This window comes from Xyrauchen texanus, chromosome 24, assembly GCF_025860055.1.
Source record: "Xyrauchen texanus isolate HMW12.3.18 chromosome 24, RBS_HiC_50CHRs, whole genome shotgun sequence".
NCBI lineage: Eukaryota > Metazoa > Chordata > Actinopteri > Cypriniformes > Catostomidae > Xyrauchen > Xyrauchen texanus.
Genome location: NC_068299.1, coordinates 15,618,539 through 15,633,079, shown reverse-complemented (window position 1 = coordinate 15,633,079; position 14,541 = coordinate 15,618,539). Strand labels below are relative to the sequence as shown.

Below are 14,541 nucleotides of genomic sequence, written 5' to 3'. Positions count from 1 at the left end.
ATATTCAGTTTTCAAATATTCAATTTGTGGTGCTACTATGTGTTGCGTGAGTAATCTCTGAGACACGTGTTCTGGTTTCATGGAAATCGGGAAGTAATTGCATTCTAATAAACAATGGTGAGCAAAATTTGGTGGTTGAATTTTCACTCTAAAATTTAATTTTTTCTCCTCTGACTGTTTGGTTTAGTTCTAGGGGTTGGGTTAGGGGGCAGGTTTAATAAAATATGTATCCTGTTGACTGCATTACATCATTTAAAACAACATACAACTCGCGTTTGCCACCATCATGTGAAAATTTCACCCAGAAAATGGTCAAATGGCATTTCCAGCTTCAGCCACTAGGGGCAATTGTTAAAATTTTGGTAAGCATAGACCAATTTCAGCAGCAAAACCTTTTACCTCCTGTCGTCGAATTCACAGTGTGATCAGTCTGCATGTTTAAGGGCCTGAATACGTTTTATAAATAAGATTTACGTCATAGCCATAAATCATGATTTGCTACTTGCTATTGCTAGTCAGAAGCAGGTGGTTTTAGGGGATGAAGTCCTCATTCTAAAAGGCATTTGATTTGACAAATATTTATTTTGCAAGATGAGTCATTAATATTTTTTGGCCATTTTTCTCGGAAAAGAAAGACTGCAAATTTTAAATGAGTATATCTAAAGTTAGTATTTGACAACAGTAAGGTACAAGACATGGACTCAAAGCTGAAAATGACTTGGACTAAAGGGCACAAAAGTCCAAAGGATTTCATGGGGCCTTTAAAATCTGAAATGATGTGTGAATTAGGTTAGAGGGGTTGTTTGTTTTTTATCACAAAGACTAGGCAAAGATATTGCAGTGTGTGCAGTACTCACAGGACTGACATCAAAGATTAAGACACTAGTCAGCGGAGGTAGGGCTTTAGGAAAATGCATCCATCTATGTGCAGATTTTTCGAGACTTATGCCACTAACCCATTCGGCTCGCTCTGGATTAAGCTTAATTGGTTTTCTAAATATAATCAAACATTGACGAGGGGGGAATTGAACCATATGTGGGATGTTTGGATTACTGTAATCCAAATCTTTTATTTCCTTCAAAGACCCTATCACACCCCCTTTGGCTATAAAATGAGAGATGAGAGAGTGATGGAAGGTCTGAGATGACCTTTAGTTGTTTGTGGTGTGCTGGGAGAGTGATTTGAAGTACTCATTTGAAGAGATGCACAACTCTGCTGCATAAACTGTATGTCTGGAGGAACTGGTATTCAGTGTGTGTTGCTAGGGTGACTGACAGTCAGTGTGCGCGTGTATGTGTGTTTGTGTCAGCGGGATAGAGCATGGGTCTGTTTGCATGTGCATGTGTTTATCAGCGACATGTTATACATATTAATGAGACTCATCAGTGTGTGAGTGTGTATGTGCGTTCTTTGTCTTTGTCTGAGGAATTTCTTTCAGTGGCACCCTGTGTGTTATGTATGTGTGTTTACTTAAGCCATGGAGCATGGCAGGCTTCTTCACACAAACATGCCACTGGAGAGGCACAGAGCTGTATCTCAGCCACACACACACACATTGTTTGATGTGATTCAACTCACAATGCGGCTGGCCACTCTCCTCTCTCATGAGGAGAGCACAGTTGCTTTTGGCCTGTCACACTTTGTCTTCCCCTTGTATTTCCCCTGGTGAATAGGAAATGGCCATTGCAGAGGGAAAAACAACATCACTGTTGGTTGTTGACAGCCTGCTTAGGCTCAAACTTTCTGGAACAGACACCACACGACCAGTCAGAGAGATTTTTTTTAGACTGGACCAGCCAAGCCCTCTTATATACTGTAGCTGTAAAACATGATTGCTTTGAAGCATTGACTCACATTCTTGTACTACACAGGCTTTTTGCTGTTATAAATTTGATTTTGTAAAGGAATAGTTCACACCATTGTGTTGTTCCAAATCCATATGACTATCTTACTTCCATAGAACACAAAAGGAAATATTTGTCTAAATGCCCAAGCTGCACTTTTCTATCCAATGAAAGTGAATGGGGAGTGTAGCTGTCAAGCTCCAAAAAAGGACAAAAAAGCACCATGAAAATTGTTTGTACAAGTCTTCTGTAGCCATATGATTTGAAAATATGAAATATGAAAAGTTTTGGGTAAGAACAGACTGAAATATAAGTCGTTATTCACTGAAAATCTTTCTTGTCAGCCGGTGTCACCATTGACTTGTCTTATATGGAATGAGCATCTTAAAAATTAACCATAAAAGTATTTCTTACAACTTGTGCACTATATTCAAATGTGATAGGCCATGTGGTAGCTTTTGAGAAACAGACAGTAATGTAAGTTATACGTCATCTACTGAAAATCTTGTTTGACAGTCGTGGTCACCATTCACTTACATTGCATGGAAAAAAGCAGCTTAGGCCTTCTTCTAAATTGCTTCTTTTGTGTTTGATGGGAGAAAGAAAGCCAAACAGATTTGGAATGACATAATTGTAAATAGATGATGACAGAAGAAGCCCTTTAATATAGTGTAGAAAACGTTGTAAACTTCACCTCAGGTCATTAAGGCGAAACTCACAGTGTGTAAATATTCAATAATGAATGTTCATTTATTCAAATATTCTAAATCTACCCAAAGCTAGGTGTATTGCTTAAAAGTTTAATTACTCTTTCTTTTGAGAATTACTGTATGTTGGCATTATAATGATCTATTGTGCCACTTGTAAATGCAGGTGTGTTTGAGGTATGATTTAAGTGTGCGGCTACATGGAGAGCAGCTCTAGTGTAATACTGCATTATCTGAGAGTTGGTGGGGGAGCTTGTGTGAAGCATTTGTTTGGAGGAGATTAGTGATGGCTCTTCCCTAAAGGCACTGATTGTTTTTCTTCCTCAGAGCCTCCCTGCCTGGCTGAGCTAGAGAGAATCCAAGAGAAGGAGGGAGCCAAGAAGAAACCAGGTAAGAATGAATGCACTGCTGAGTCTCTGTTCTATCTTGGGAAGAACAAGTTAAGGTGTGAAGGAGAGAAACAATAGAACAATAGTATGACAATAGATCATGGGAGAGCGAATATTTGAGGCCATTTTATACAACTGGAATAAGAAAGGATGAAGAAAGATTAATGAAAGTAAAATGTTTAATGTTCAAAAAATTTACTTGAACTCAGCACGCCTCATAGTAAAATCTTATGGCTACTGCAACTTTATTTGTGTCCATCTTTATATCAGCATTAATTAATGATAATAATTCATTTTAGTTTCATGTAATTTTAGTTTTCTAATTACTTTGTTTTAACTATTGAAGATTATGACAAATAGTTGTACAGCAACAGTTTTCATCTCTGTTTTAGTTTACAATAATAACCCGGAAAGCAATAGTGTAGTCTCGGGCATATGCATATGCCGTATGCCTATATCTTTCATAGAATTTTGCGTATACCCACCTAAAATGAGTGATGATACATATGGCCGCCAGAACAATGATTAGGCTTTTGACCCGGACATTTTTAAGTCTACTAACGTGATGCCGTTGCACCTTTAAATATTTTTGTATTTTATGTGTGTGTGTGTGTGTGTGTGTGTGTGTGTGTGTGTGTGTGTGTGTGTGTGTGTGTGTGTGTGTGTGTGTGTGAGCGTGTATTTATCACTTTGTGGGGACCAAACGTCCCCATAAGGATAGTAAAACCCGAAATTTTTGACCTTGTGGGGACATTTTGTCGGTCCCCATGAGGAAAACAGCTTATAAATCATACTAAATTATGTTTTTTGAAAATGTAAAAATGCAGAAAGTTTTCTGTGAGGGTTAGGTTTAGGGGTAGGGTTAGGTTTAGGGGATAGAATATAAAGTTTGTACAGTATAAAAACCATTATGTCTATGGAAAGTCCCCATAAAACATGGAAACACAACATGTGTGTGTGTGTGTGTGTATGTGTTTGTGTACAAAGGTTCTCTCTAAATGCACACAGAGCTGCACAAAATAGCACTGGCAAGACATACAGACCAAATAAGCTGAGCCACCATTCATAACGTTAATTTCAGATGCAATTGGATATTTGCTAACAATCATATTTTCCGTTTCAGTAAGGGGCAGGGCAATTCCAGCATCTAATGCTGATGCACAAGCATCCCTGTATACTTATTTCCCTGCTAAACGTAAATATACAATAAATATACTTTAAATACCTGCAGGATTGGGGACTAATGAAATACATGTATCGGGAATACGTATTTAAAATATAAAATATAAGTAACTGTATTCCACTACAGTTACAATTTAAATCATTGGTATTTATAATACAGTTAAATTAAAAATGTATTTTTATTACTGAAGAGATTACTTTGCATTTTATTGTAATTTGTTTCATTTAATATTTAGTCCTTTCAGATGGAAAACATTTAAACATATAAAGGATGCGATCCAAAGTGCATTTGAACAGTGTTGAAACACTTTCTTATGAAGTGTTACATTCATACGAGCAGACAGAGAAGTGAGTTTGAAGTAAGTTTGGAGCAGAAGAAATAGAAATAAACCTTGTGTAAATTGTCAGCTTTACGCTAAGCTAAAATTATATTTCTAGCCATTTTAAATGCACGTTACCAGGCACGATCATATTTTTTATCAAGAAAATACACATTGGATCATAATTTCTTTTTTCTAGTAAGACCTTTGATATTAGGGCAAAAATCGTATTCTTGATTTATATTGTTTTCCTGTAAAAATATCTAAAAATCCAATTTGATTTATCTTGTTTTAGAAACAACACTGCATAAGATATTTAGGTTTTTCAGAGAATGCATTTTTAACATGTCTATTTTGTCTTACTGTACTGACAGAGTTTTTATAGTCAAAACAAGAGAAAAAATCTACCAGTGCTGAAGAAGTAATCCAAAGTATTTAGAATACGTTACTGACCTTGAGTAATCTAACGGAATATGTTACAAATTGCATTTTACAGCATATATTCTGTAATCTGTTACATTTCAAAAGCAACCCTCCCAACCCTGTATAAGTAACTGTATTCCACGACAGTTTTTTCATATACCTATATATATATATCAATTTAACTTGTGCAATTCAACAAATACTGCATGTAAATTGCACCCGTACAAGTTTTTGATGCTCTTTGCAAATTGTTGGACAACCGTGTCCTGTAATTATAGCTTATCAAATGTCTTTTTTTTTTTCCTTTCTTGTTTGCCTTTTACTGCAGTCGGTGGTGCCTTTTTCTCATGATATCAAATCATTTCAATTTATATTTCTAAGTAGGAAAACAATTTCACTATACACAGAAAAGCACATTATAGTACACAGATAAAACAAATAACCATTAATTTGTATGTAGGCTATATGGTAACGTGTTAACGTTAACATTACACTGCATACGCTATACAATGCTTAACAGTTTATTGCACATTTTGTATGTATTAGTTTATTAATTAGAGCAATTATAAAGTTTATATTTTTTTTATAGTAGCCTAATGAAAGGAACATTAATGACACCTATTTTTTTAAATACATATAATATACATACATATTTAACATCAAGTTATCATGCCATTCAAGGGTGTTGCAGCTGCAGGGGACATGGGGAACTCATTCCCTGCACTCTTTAAAAAAGTGATTTTTGTCCCCTGCACTTTAATGGTGGATTCATGTTTTCTTTGCGGTTTGTTACTTTTGGTTGATTGAGCGACCATCCAGTCAATCACAGGTGAGTTTCATGAGCCGAACCAACCCTTACGTAATAGGCTGTAAGTCAGACAGTCTAATCAATGCGGCTCTGTTCATTTGTACAAAGTTGTTTTCAACAATGCTCATTTATCCATGTTTTTATCGGCACTGATGTTGATCTAAATGAGTAATCTAAAGATGAGGATCACACAAATGAGAGTAATTTATCTGCATATTGTTATTGATTGGCAGGATTACATGAAATGTACTTCAGGAAGAAAAAAACAAAGGGCAATCTTTCTTTTAAGCACTCATTGTAAGTGCCGTTTATATCAGCACCTGAGTCTTCATTAAGTTATGGTTTTTACATTATGTTTGTGAGGTAATAGTCTGATCGGTTGTTTTTGCCAATTTAAGCAGATTACTTGATCTGTGATAAATGTGTAAAGCAATTTTTTATATCAGCTGCTGTTTTTACCTCTGTGTTGGTGTGAAGTCAAAAACCTGTAGGAAAAAGATAAACCAGCTGTGTTCTTCGAACACTTTACTGAAGTGCATGGATATGTAGACACACTTTTTTTATACATGAAAACGCATGGATGTTTTTGAAACTCATTATAATAATATAAGACTATTATTGTTGTCACAAACTGTAGGGAAATTATAGATTTGCTTTGTTCTTATTATGTTTAAACTTTTACTATAGTCTCTTTGTAGATCAGTAGACATACACATTTTAAAGGATTAAAATGTTCTTTTGATTGTTGATTTGGTGACTAACTCATTTTACACAAGACACTCGTTTGTCACCTTCTGGCATCACCAGAAATGGTCACTGAACGAATCAGTAAATTGATCTAATCTACAAATATTAAAAGTAAATAATATGTATATATTAATATAATAATTTTATTAATATATACTGTAATATATTAATACTGCACTGTAAGTGTTGGGTCTGTGCGAGTCACCTACTGAAAGCTGCTGACCCCCCCCACACACACATTACAAAATGACTGCTATGCCCCTAATACCATTGTTCTTAGTAGTGTATTGTACACCATGCAGTAAGAAACTTACCCTGATATGCATTTTGTAAGTTCATGTGGGGCTAAAATTACAACAGCCATTTTTTTTTTTTTTAAATGGAAAAATATATTTCTTACACAATGTACTGTATATAAATATAAATATATGAATTTTAGAGACTGTGTGCATGTCTTTCACAGTATCTCTTCAGCCACTACAACTGGTGTAGACCACTGCCTGAAAGGGAGGTAAGGTGTAAAACTTGGAAATGTAGAAGGCGCTCTGGCAGGAGTGACTCTAGAGGAGTTTCATTTAACAGATGACAAGCACAAGGCTGGGATTAGCCCCTAATCAGGTGTGGGGATTAGAGCACAGCTCTCGGCAGTGTGCAATGCTGCATGTTTGGCTGTACCGCTCTAAGGACTCTCCAAGGACACGCTGCAGATGCTACAGCCTATCAGAGTCAGCCAAAATGCAAAAACCTTGTGATGTCTCACAACAAACAACAGCGTATGCAATAAAATCAATGAGTTTGATCTTCATTTTGAAAGCTTATGTTTAAATCCTGCATTTTATTGGGGAATAGATAATAATGATTATTTATAGTTTGCTGGTACACTTTACAATAAGGTTGCACATGTAAACATGAACTAACAATCAACAATACTTTTACAGTATGTATTAATCTTGGTTAATGTTCTTTATATTTTAACATATACTAGTACATTTTTAACATTAAATGTTGCCTACGTTAATATGATTAATGCATTATGAAATAGCATAAAAAGATTAATAAACGCTATAAACAATGTTCATTGTTAGTTCATGATACCTAATGCATTAACTAATGTTAACATATTGGAAAGTGTTACCAGTTTCCTTATTACTCTTTATATAGTAGTTTTGGTACCTTGCATCATGTGTCGAAACACTGATGACAGAAACCCACTCTTGACCCCTGGCCAAGGTTACGTTATATGCATTACAATGAGAAATGTCTCTTGGGTCCGTCACATGATTTACAATGTCACCCATGATACAGTACTTATTTTATACTCAATTTGAGGTGAATGTAAATCTGTGTGTGTCTCACTCTCTTCTGTCAATTTAGATACATACATTCCCAGCTGTGATGAGGATGGCTTTTTCAGGAAGCTGCAGTGTGACAAGAGCAAAGGGGAGTGCTGGTGTGTGGACCAGCATGGAGGAGAGTTAATGGGCTCCAGAATCCATGGCAACCCTGACTGTGGTAAGAACGAGCACAACACAAACTCAACACACACACATATATTCACACAGAGAGGACAATGCTCCTTCTGTAGCTACAGGGCTTAGGGCTTAGATCCACGAAATCATCAGTCACCCATCTGACAGAAGACCAAGTGCTACATTCATTAGGCCAGGTTCATTTCCATTCCAAAAGAGCAGTTGTCTCACTGAAATAAAGGTCTGTAAGATGAATTACTACTGGCTGCGTCGGACCTGCAGGTAATAAGAACAAATCCTCTGACTGGACATAAAATAGCGATTAAAAAGCCCAATGTCAAAGTCATACCTCCTGTTTGTTTTTGTTCTACAGCCAAGGAGGTTTAGCCTTTGTCGTGCATAAATTGCTCGGTTTGCATTCTATAAGTCCAGCAGTCTATCATAATATGATGCATGCCTTTTTTTAAACAACGTTTCTTTTCTTTCTTTTTTTTTTCAGATGAGTTGGTCATGTATTCGGGTGATTTTGGTAGTGGGCTTGGATGGGAGGATGAGGAGGAGAAGGAGGCGGAGGAGAACGGCGAGGAGGCTGAGGAGGAAGAAGGGGAGGTGGGGGAGGTAGATGACGGTGGATACATTTGGTAGAACGAAACAACAATTTCGCTTTGTTCAATGTAGCTTTCTGTGGCCCATCACTACAGAGGCAGCTCTATCTTCTGACATTAAATGGTGGACTCTGGAGGGTGGGTCATCTTTATACTGAGCTCCAAACAGCATTGACTTGGGGAGGGGGGAGGGGGGAAGGGGGAGGGAGGGGGGTTGGTTAGTGTTAACTGTAGTGAGATTATGGTATTGGGAAAGAGTTTTTAAATTATTGGGCTTATCGATACTTGTAAAACATCATATTTTTGTTGTAAGTGCAAGAGTTTTCTCCTGAATCAGTCTCTAGCAGCTGCAATTCTCACAAGCTCACAATTAGGCGCTTGATAGGTGTGATGTGTAACGTTCTTAAGTCTAATAAATGCATACTGTCATCACTATACATTTGTAAATGATACCTGTAAGTCAAAATCTTTCAAGTTACAGATCTGACTTTTAAAAGTATGTATATAAAGATAGGTTTTGGGTCTAACCTATTTTAGGTTGCTTACTGCTTTGTTAGAAATTCTGTCAACCATCGATTCCTTCAACGGTTTTGGCAACTGCTTTCTTTGGCCATTTTTAAAACTGCTGCTACTACATAATGTCTTTGCTCTTAGAGTTTATGTAAATTGTTTTGATGTCCTTCAAATGGTTTAGCACATATGAACACAGCAACAATAGATCACAATATTGTCATTAATTCCAGAAAACTCTAGAGCTGAGAATTGTTACAATCAGTCTCTGTAACATTAGTTTGCGTTTAAGAATATATATAGTCGAAAATGTCTTAAGACGAGGTAGCCTTTGTCAATGTATTTGAAGAACATAAATGGTGTATTTCTCAAATAGATATTAGGCTACTTGCCAGAAATACACAATGCACTTCTACAAGATGATCATCTTACTAAAGGCACTATTTTTTTCTCTTCTTTGTGTAATAATCCAACCAAAACCAGAGATGGCAAAGCATTATATTTTCATATAAACTATGTCTCAATGCAGTTGCTTTCTCTCCTTGTTCCCAACATCCATCATTGTTTTCTTTGAAAAGGACGATGATAACTCCTGAGATATTTACGCTCTGGTTTCATATTTCTATCATAATAGAATTAGCTTATTCCACTAGGTCAGACTGAAATACATGTTCCTCAGATGTGATATGGCTATATGAGGCAGGATACCGATGAACAGGAGAGTCAAGAACAAGCTTTTGTAAATGCAATCTGACATATTCCTTCTCATATTTATACCCATAGGGACCAATATGTCTTTGCAGATGTGTCCTAATCAGATCTTCCCATCAACCAAGGGTGTAGATTTGGCTTGAATAGGGGGGTACTATGCCCCTGTGGTGATAGATGAGTTGGCTATAATGTCACTAGGTGTACAGTAAATCTGGTGCTACAAGGATTTGTAATCTAGGTCTAAATTTATATTCTATGATTTAAACGAAGAAAAATACAGTACTTAAAGCACATCAATTCTCTTCTCCTTGAGCATTTAATAAAACATTTTTTAGGTTTAAAAATGATATGGAACAGTTAGCCAGCTTTATAGAATGCTTTTATTTAGTCCATTAGGGGTATTAGAGTTTCACTTGCTTAGTACATAAAAATATGTATGAATTATAGACTCTGTCTGGTATACTAATTCACTCAGATGTGATCTCTGAGCTCAACATAGGAAAGGGACAGTGCATTTTAAATGGTAACATCTCTGAAGTAAACATATTCATTTATGTACTGCTGCTTCTAGAGCAGAATATGCATCCTCTAAAAATGAGTCTTTAGGGATATTTAAATTACATCTGGATTATTAGGACATATCTGGTCTGATTGAGTGGAAAGCCTACTCATTATAAGCCAATTGGGAATGTTCTGATGGCTTACTCAGCAGAGTACAGAAGTCTGCTAACAGTGATATAATACCACTTGGATTAGTTTATGATTGTATTGTACTGTACATGCCATTATTATTGTAAATACTTGGATTTTACTGATTAGAAAACATTATATTTGCGCTGAGTTGCAGTATATTTGTATTTAGTTGCATGTTTCTTTGTCTGAGTGTGTCATCTTTCTTGCCTGAATATGATTAAAGGCACTGGGCCTGAAGCACTGTTCCTTTGTTCTTCTAATTACTCCCAAGACATTGGAGACATAAGTGGAAACCAACCATTTCAACATATCTTTTTTTATTATTTGTCAAGCTTAATTTATAAGAACTATACAAAATGTACACAACAAAAGCTGAATAAATCTAAACACATATGAGTCACCAATGGGTTCAAATTCAGTGGCAAAGAAATATCAATTGTAATAGAAGGCATGAATTAAATGCACATCTTTCAAATATCCGTTGTCATTCAGGGAATCCAAAAAAAGTTTAACATCTGTAGGAAGAATGTGCGTGAGAAAGCTTCTGGTCTGGTTTGCATATATTAATGATCTAGTGCAGAGCTCTGCTCAGTATCCAGCTGAAAATCATTGGAAATCATGGAATTTAAAAAGGTTTTCATTATAATTGAACTGTGCCAAATGGAAAATGCAACACTGAGGCTATAAAACAGTTACAAACAAATAGAATTACAATACCCTGTATTAGATCATGAAATATGGCATAACATTAGCAAGTTTTTGTCTTCCCTTACAGCAGTGTCTACCTTATCTTGATCAGGAATCATGTTTGTTTGCTTGCTTCTGCATTAAATCTACTTAAAAACAAACAAACAAAAAAAAAAAAAAAAATATATATATATATATATATATATATATATATATATATATATATATATATATATATATATATATATATATATATAATTGAGGTGCAGTAAAAGCTGATTTTACTGGGAAATTGTGCAAGCTGCATGCTTAAAAAAATCAATAAAGTCCTTTTTCCTGTCAAGGTGAGCTAAGCTTTTGTAACCTAATGCCCACCCCTGTGCCTTTTCCAACCTTATGCAGAAATAAAGACCTGAGAAATATACCATTCATTGTGTTGATACACAGCTAAGTCACATTTTCCCATCCAACAGCAACTTTAATAGATGAAAGAGTAACTTCACAAGTGATATCTTCATATTCAAGCATGTTACCATTGAGCATGGTATAAATATTTTGGGGGTTGTACTTGCTTTTTTTTTATTATTGGGGGGTTACCTCCCCCCCCCCCTGGGAACTACACCCCTCTACTCAAGTATCCTGTACATTTGCAATTTGCAAACTTATATAATGAGCTCTGATAGGGACTATCAAAGTTGGCTCTGACTGCTCTGTTGTCTCCATTTTCCTGACACCATCCTCTGTATTGTCTAAGACTTTAAACACAGCAGCATCTCCAGTTTGAGCAAAATGTCTCAGAAGAGGTTCCAGAACTGTCACTGGGATGCTACGCTGAGGTGTGGATATGTGACTTTTACTGTGAAGACTTACCTAAAATAATAGGATATGAGTTAAAACTAAATATATGAGATGAAATCAGCCAATGAGCACATGATTTAGTCAGACATTGTCACTGCTGCTGCTTAAGAGCTGGCTCTGAAACAGAACATTTGGAATATGCATAATTGGTCGCATGGTGCCCCCTTCTGTTCAGAGAAGGAATAGCGTAATAGAATAAATGTATAAATTGTCAGGTAAAGACGCAGAGTGTAATTTCTGTACCACTAGCAGCACCAAACATAATTGCAAAAACATTTTAAACACTCCCCTCGTCTGCAACTGATAGTAAAACAGATAGTTTTGCCACAAAGACACGCCATTGGTTCACCCAATGTTATTCTAACTGGCCCACTCAAGACACTAAACAAAACAGACTGCAATTTAAGCTTATGGCACAGAACTTGTACACGTTACCTTTAAGCACATGTTGATGACAAAGAAAAACAAGCATTTAATTGACATGTAATTTATGTATAGTTATAATAATGGTTGGGTCTGCACATGCAAAATAAGCACGTTTTGTTAAATCTCAGATTTAAAAAAACAATAAAACAAAAACAAAAGTGTGTTAGATGTTACCAAACAATTCTGTTGTGCCAGAACGAACAACGGCGCCACAACTGGCTCCAGACTACACTGCACATGTAGTTTGCAACATCACAGGCTGTGACTATGCTATTGCTATTGCTTGATATATATATACTAATGCTATTTATTATTTGTGCCAATGTAATTATATATTTGGAGTATGTGAAGCAGTATATAAAATGTGGCTGTTTAATATTTACATAATATATACATGATCTATACAAAATCTTGATATTTGCTTGTACGGTAAATTTATCACACATATAGACAAGTTGGGGCCAAATAATGTTGGTGGCATTACATACAGGCTGCGGGGTCCGGGTCAAAAACAAATGAACGAACGATACCCGGATCCTTGCAGGGACTCCTGAAGCTCCACTACAGCAATATCATAGGGAGACGACAGTTCTGATGAATACAGAAACTTACAATTCACTGCATGAAATCTGAGAGGTGGAAAGTGAATATATATATATTACTATAGATAGCATGACCAGACAAACCCAGCCATTATTCTGATTACAAACACACCATTTTCAAAACCCTTTTTGAACAAAGATACTCACAAAATGTGCATGCATCTACAAACAAAATGAACAACAATGAATTTGCATGAATTCAAAGCATACCAAAGTGTACCTTCCTCCAAAGTTGATTCTCACTGTAAGTGCTGATTTTACATTTAACACATGCCTGCAAGTCAGAACAAAATGCTGGCTTAGCAAGGCACCAGAACCCCACAACTGGCCAGTCTCGATGTGTGCCACCCTGGGGTAATGTTCAGATCTTGAAGATAATAGGGCTTGAAGAGAGTCAGTGATTGGCTGTGATGACATTTCTATCAGTGACTCCTGAGAGGCAACAGCCTGTAGCACGTTTATCAGAATTAAGTGAACAGAACACACTACTGCTACGCCAAACCACTCATTTAATTTCCAAAATGATGCCAGATTACCCACAATACCTTTACTGATTGTGTTCATAAAGATATCTGGACAGAGACCACCAAATGGGGATTAGAGTTGTGCCCGAAGCCGAACCTTATTTGGAAAGGCACTGATAAAGGCACTGACACTATGTTAAACATTTTTTGTTCTTGGGTAGTAGCCTAAGTGTTATTTCCTAATTTCTTGTGTCTCAAAAGTAGAGAAAATGGCTATTATTCCACACAAACTTTGCATTTGTGACCAGGACAGTGATATTTTGAAATGTACATATTTCCAATTAGAAAAGTGGCAAATTTGTGTCTCTTCATTCGCATAAAGTCTGAATCCAAATTAACATGTATTTCTATTAAAGTAATACAAAAATGACTCAAAAGATTTAGAAGTGAGTAGTTTTTTGAGATTTAAGATTAAACTCTAAATCACTTTCATGAATCAGCCCCCAAATGTAGAGTCCTATCATGTTCTCATTATACTGTCCTTGGTAGCGGCATTCAAAGTTCAGTATATCCTGATGGAAGTGCTCGTCTTACATTTACATTTACATTTATGCATTTGGCAGACGCTTTTATCCAAAGTGACTTACAGTGCACGTATTACAGGGACAATCCCCCCGGAGCAACCTGGAGTTAAGTGCCTTGCTCAAGGACACAATGTTGATGGCTGTGGGGCTCGAACCAGCGACCTTCTGATTAACAGATATGTGCTTTAGCCCACTACACCACCACCACTCCTGGGACATTTTACAGCCCATTGTGCCATAGTTCTTCACCAGAGTCTCAATCAGCTTCACATAGTTTTTAGCCTTGTAGTGATTTGCCACAGACAGCTTAGGAAAGAAGTTTTGAAGGTACTTGAAGGCTGCCAAATCCTTATCAAGAGCTCTGACAAATTGTTTCATATGGCCCAATTTAATGAGCAGTGGTGGCATCAGCACCTTCCAGCGGTCCACCAGTGGTTCCCACTTGATGGTGTTCCTCCCCACAGAGAACTCGGTCCGCTGTGGCCAGTTATGTTATACAATTAACAAATTG

At 36.4% G+C, this 14,541-nt stretch overlaps 1 protein-coding gene across 1 annotated transcript in view; it reads left to right on the top strand.

The window, feature by feature from the left end:
* LOC127618027 (testican-2-like) overlaps positions 1-8,671 on the top strand; it is a 55,789-nt gene extending 47,118 nt beyond the window's left edge. Inside the window, exons 8-10 of the mRNA XM_052090241.1 lie at positions 2,880-2,942; positions 7,796-7,933; positions 8,390-8,671. Coding sequence (XP_051946201.1) covers positions 2,880-2,942; positions 7,796-7,933; positions 8,390-8,535 — 347 coding nt within the window. The 3' untranslated portion in view covers positions 8,536-8,671. The remainder of the gene's footprint in view (positions 1-2,879; positions 2,943-7,795; positions 7,934-8,389) is intronic.
* Positions 8,672-14,541: the final 5,870 nt, after the last annotated feature.